Source organism: Laccaria bicolor, genomic scaffold (assembly GCF_000143565.1).
Source record: "Laccaria bicolor S238N-H82 LACBIscaffold_7 genomic scaffold, whole genome shotgun sequence".
Classification (NCBI taxonomy): domain Eukaryota; kingdom Fungi; phylum Basidiomycota; class Agaricomycetes; order Agaricales; family Hydnangiaceae; genus Laccaria; species Laccaria bicolor.
The window spans coordinates 1,457,048-1,462,907 of record NW_001889878.1 but is presented as its reverse complement, the minus strand read 5'-3'; the positions used below and the strand labels follow the sequence as shown (position 1 = coordinate 1,462,907).

General features: G+C 42.0%; 1 protein-coding gene across 1 annotated transcript; it reads left to right on the top strand.

Annotated features, from left to right (window-relative positions):
• Positions 1 to 328: 328 nt before the first annotated feature.
• Positions 329 to 2,103, top strand: LACBIDRAFT_325505 (uncharacterized protein; the record flags this gene model as incomplete). The annotated part of the gene is made up of 9 exons (XM_001879095.1): positions 329 to 341; positions 461 to 537; positions 590 to 825; positions 847 to 913; positions 1,127 to 1,163; positions 1,320 to 1,331; positions 1,374 to 1,504; positions 1,692 to 1,842; positions 2,087 to 2,103. The coding sequence occupies 9 exons, from the start codon at positions 329 to 331 to the stop codon at positions 2,101 to 2,103; spliced, it is 741 nt and encodes a 246-aa protein (XP_001879130.1).
• Positions 2,104 to 5,860: the final 3,757 nt, after the last annotated feature.

Genomic DNA, 5,860 nt, shown 5'->3' with positions numbered 1-5,860 from the left:
ACTTGTGAGGCCGTGTGTTTTGAAGGACATCGTCGTGAGCCATTCCTCAGCTGTACCACCCGATTTCAGGGCAATCTGTAGAGTTATCGATATTTCAATTAGAATGCATACTCGCGTGCATGCATTCTGATATGGTGTCCATTAGAAGCCAGATGCACACTGCGCTGTCAGGATGAATGATAGTCGATAGATGTTTAACTATAAATGTAGCTAAGTCACCCATATAATTAAGCCTGACCTTCGTCGTTCCACCTTCCGACTTGCACCTTGTGAATGACCCAGGTAAAAAATCCTAACCCGTACGCATCAAAACCCATATCTGTACCTCATGGGTGAGGGTGGTATGTGAAACCTGGTAGTCAATGCTGCCCATAGTCGGAATAAAGACCGAATGGGTGGGAGTTGGCAAGACCAACCTTACTGATGCACCCAGGACGTCGATTGCCGTGAGGGCAAACAGCTGCGAGGGCTTACGACGACATTGGTCACATAATGGAGAAGATGAGGTGGGGTGGTGACTGTTTACAGCCGCAAACTGTGAGGCGATTACTGTTGCTGCGACTGTTGAGTGCTGGTGTCGTGGGTCAAGCATCACCACAGCAGCGTTGACACCATCGTGCTTGAAAGGAGAGTGGCGGATTTGCTTGTTATCACTGAAAAACCAGGCAGCGGCAGGGTTGTAGTAATGTTCTGCATGGAAAATACCTGGGACCCCTTCTTTGTCATGTTGCCCTACTCAAGCCGACTGGTTCGGAAACCGTCTTGGGTGGAGGTTGTGTTGAGGTGTTGTTTACTGGGTCGGGCCCCTTGTCATGTTCTTCCAGGGTGAATGTGGTGGCCATGTAGCACGAATAGAATGGTGATAGCAAGCACGTTCAACGTGTGGAACGTGTTCGCGGTAGGCTTACTAGAGGTTTGTATTATCGAAGTTAGTTCAGACTCCGCACATCATGTGATCGCCTGTTGATTTTTGGAAGTTTGTTGATCCCCCATCACCCATACACTTCCTCTCGTTCCCCCACCATTCGTCTGAAAATGTATTGATGATGTGTTCCCAAGGCTGAGGATGGAGAAGACCTAAAAACCTAAACTATGGGGAACCGAACTATCTCCCCCTTTTGGACAGTGTCTCTGGAGACTCGAGAGTTCTTGCGACACAAGTGGTACGCTCGCTGTCTTTTCATTTGACGGCTTTGGCTTATCGTCCTCTGGCTTTTTACTATTATGACCTCTTCTCTCTGTCTCGTTGTTGCCGTTGGGAGCTCCATCTCACCGGTGATATGGTCGGGCCTACAAAAACACTCCTATTCAACAAACAGTCACGAACCTCAGTGCGTGTGTTTCTCCCTTCACGTTCTCTCTTTTGACATCAGCTACGCCTGTCTTCCCGACGTTTCCACCTACAGCTGCAAGTTCACTTAACCCATATGTCTCATTCACATGTCTTTGCGCCCTACTAAGTCTCATCAGTAGCACTCCATCCCTCCCGACTTCCTCGCCCCCTGTAAGTCACCGCACCATTACCCCTCTCACCACACTTGTTCCAGCTCTCCGAACCTCCTTGCTTCCTTTGTATCAAGCCACACCCAGCGCAGAAATTTCCGCGTCATCAGGGGGCACCATCACCGCATCCATGTTCTCCTTGTGCTCCTCACAGCCAGGGTCATCATCACCCTCTGAGAATCACCTAGAGCCTGCTCCAGATCAACCAAAGGACCATCAGCATCATCAGTCAGTGCCGCCGACGGGAGCAGCAGAACCCTGCACTGGACAATCACGCTTCTTCACAAGGTGAAGGAGTGATGTGCTCTGATTTGGCGTTGGCGTACCCTCGGGCGCTGTGTGAGTCGCCTTGTTCCGGTCATAGTTAAACAAGACTGAATCAGTTCTTCTAGTCTGTGTAATATCAGGCTTGATAGTCGACACATTTCGGACAGGACCACTTCAAGTCCTTTCATTGTTCCTGCTCAGAATGGTGGCAAGCCTGCATGCCCCGTAAACCTACCATCCACTCGAGTATTCAAGGGTGCATATTTCTATTCTCTGTTCGTTTTCCGAAACCCCAATTGCTCATATTGATTTACAGACCTATTACCTACGTAAATGTGCAATTGCCGTCACCAGTATCACAAACAGGCTCCTGGGCGCACTGACAAAGAAGTGGTGTGTAGGGGCATGACGGATTGGATAGAGGGAGAGACGGAGATGGTTCATATCTCAGACATCGTGGTATCTACTGTTTATACGTTGCTTGAATAAGATTAATTTTAGTGCATCTGCGGTATGATAAGCATGAGTGAAAGACTTGTAAAGATATCTTATGAAGCCTAAGACGGTGTTCACAAAGCTCTGTGTTCATCTGTGAAAGATTGTCGATGGTCCCTCAAAGATGACCACATCTTTGAAAGAAAATGTACCTGTCTCCCGAAAGACGTGTGGTCTTTATGTCTTTGGAGTCTTTAGGTCTTTCCAAAGACCCCAAAGATCCCCAAAGATGACCCTCATGTTTTCCTGATGAAAGCGGACACCATAAAGTGTTGTAATGAAAAAAGCAGACACTACACAATTTTCTAATGAACAAAGCGGACACTACAAAGTGTTTTATGAAAAAAGCGGACACTACACAATTTTCTAATGAATAAAGCGGACACTACATAGTTTTTTAATGAAAAAAGCGGACACTACACAGTGTTGTAATGAAAAAAGCGAACACTACACAATTTTCTAATGAACAAAGCGGACACTACAAAGTGTTTTAATGAAAAAAGCGGACATTACACAGTGTTGTCATGAAAAAAAGCGGACACTACACAATTTTCTAATGAACAAAGCGAACAATACAAAGTGTGTTAATGAAAAAAGCGGACATTACACAGTGTGTTAATGAAAAAAGCGGACATTACACAGTGTTGTAATGAAAAAAGCGGACACTACACAATTTTCTAATAAATAAAGCAGACACTACACAATTTTCTAATGAATAAAGCGGACACTACAAAGTGTTGTAATGAAAAAAGCAGACACATAATTCCCCACCCAAATGTGCAGTGTGCCTGACATCAGGTGTGTCAGAAAAAAGTGTAGCACTTTTCTTAATTAGGAAATGGCCCAATTAGGAAATAGTGCACACATCATCATTAACAATGACCACACCATGCTAGCCATTAACTCTTCTGGCCCAAGAAGCATGGGAAACAGTTCCCAACCTAAATGTGCACTGTGCCTGACATCAGGTCTGTCAGAAAAAAGTGTAACGCTTTTCCCAATTAGGAAGTCACCTAATTAGGAAATAGTGCGCACATCATCATTAACAATGACCACACCATGCTAGCCATTAATTCTTCTGGCCCAAAAAGCGTGGGAAACAGTTCCCAACTTAAATGCGCACTGTGCCTGACATCAGGTGTGGCAGAAAAAAATGTAATGCTTTTCCCAATTAGGAAATGGCCCAATTAGGAAATAGTGCACACATCAATGCATATACTACACATGGGTCAAACCCATTGGTAAATATCTGTCAACAAACATCCCAATGAGGGTATTCTGTCTACAAAATAATAGGTAAATCCCCTGTCCCCTATATTAAAAAAATCCCAAGTTTTTCTCTTAAATATAGGACCCCAGACACCCCTTGTGGCTGAAAAAATATATCCTTAGTCAACCCTAGCTACAAACTTTTCTAATGAAAAAGCACACACTACAAACTCTTGTAGTCTCAAAAAGCAGACACTGCAAACTTTACTAATGAAAAAGTGCACACTACAAACTTTTGTAGTGTCAAAAAGCGGACACTACTAACTTTTCTGATGAAAAAGCACACACTTTGTAGTCAAAAAAAGTGGGAACTACAAACTTTCCAAATGGAAAAGTGCACACCAAACTTTTGTAGTCCCAAAAGGCAGACACTACAAACCCTTCTAAGGAAAAAATGAACACTACAAAATTTTGTAATGATGAAAAGTGGACACTACAAACTTTGTAGTCTGGATACACTTTTAACCCTAACCCTAACCCTAACTTTGTAGCCTAAGTCCAAGCTTTTGTAGTCTAAGTCCGACATTTGTAGTCCTTTGTAGTTTATCAGTAAATTTGTAGTCTAAGTCCGACTTTTGTAGTCTATCAGTAAACTTTGTAGTCTAAGTCCGACTTTTGTAGTCTATCAGTAAACTTTGTAGTCTATGGTAGACTCTTATAGTCTGTCAGTGTCAATTTCTTTTCGAGGGTATGCACCTTCCTTTTTTGGCCATTTTTCCCATGATACAATAATTGTAGCCCTTTCTTTTAGCTTTCTAAATATACTGAAATCATGTTGTTTGGTTTTGTTTTCATGGAGAAAAACACAAAAAACAAAAAAAACGTGACACTTTTGAAATTCCTTTACCTCATATCTCCGTAACAGGAGCACTTCAGAATATAATTCAAACAGATTCGGGAAGCTACAATGTAGGGCTACAACTTTTGTTTCCACCATTTTTGGTAATTGGTCATGTGACCATCATCCCAACATCCCATTACATGGACCCTGATAGATAAAAACATTCTCCTGTTGGTTTTCTTCACTTTTGGTCAAACCAGGTGATGTTTCCTCTTTGGGATGGACCCTGAAGGCAGTGCCTGATGTTCTGTGCACCATTCATATCTTTTTCCATTTTCTTTCCTATTTTCTAGCTATTTTTGAATATATTACCCTATTTGGACATATGCCCTGGACCCTGAAAACAACCCCAGATGTCATCACCAACAGAAAGCACCACCCCCATTTTTTTCTGATTTTTTGGTTATTTTGTGGCTATTTTTTAGCTATATTACCATATTTGGAAATGCACCCTGGACCCTGAAAACAACCTCCAACATTGTCCCCAACAGTGAGCACCACCCCTAATTTTTCCTGACTTCATTGCTATTTTACATGTGAAAAAGCACATGTTTCCTTATTTGGAAATGTGCCCTGGACCCTGAAAACCACCTCCAACATCATCACCAACAGTGAGCAACACCCTAAACTCATCATTGTTCCCTGTATTTTATTGCTATTTTTCAGTTAACATAGCCACACCTTCCATATTTGGCAATGGGCAGTGGATCCTGAAAACAGTAGGACCCTACAGCCCCAGGAAAGCATTTACAAACAAAAAGAAATTTATCAGTAATACCTCTACTAGTGAAAAATCATAACACACTTTTCTTTGGAACTAGGACCCCAGACACCTCTAGTAGTCTATCCAAAGCCAAAATGTATTCAGTGGTGTGACAGGCAAGTTTGTGACATGTTAACCAAAAAGATTTATTCAGTAGTGAAACCATGAAATATATTTGTTTCAGAGTCTTGGCATCAAAAAAGATTTATTTAGTGCAAAAAAATAGATTCAGTAGTGAAACCATGAAATATATTTAATTCAGAGTCTTGGCACCAAAAAGATTTATTTAGTGCAAAAAAATAGATTCAATAGTGTGACAGCTGATTTTGTGACATTTTAAGGAAATAGATACAGTAAAGATTCTGGATATATTCAGTACAATAAATAAATACAGTACTACTATTAGTCATGTAATATATACTGAAATTACATGACTAATAGTCAGTGGTCAGTGGGTGACTGAAGTGCAAAATACCACCAAGTGGCATAGAGGATCTTGCAAATAGTTAGTTGCAACTGTGGAAAGCAGGTGGAGTATATTGTAAATGCTGCAGTTGTTGGTTCAAAATGTATTTGTCTCCAGTCAATCAACATTTCTGGTCGTCTGGTGGGTTTCTGCCAGAGAGTTGTAACAGGGAAGATAAGATAAGATTGTTGGGGATCATGGGAGACAGTGTTGTCACGACGCCTTTCTTGTAGCGGTCTGGTGACTCTTGTGACAT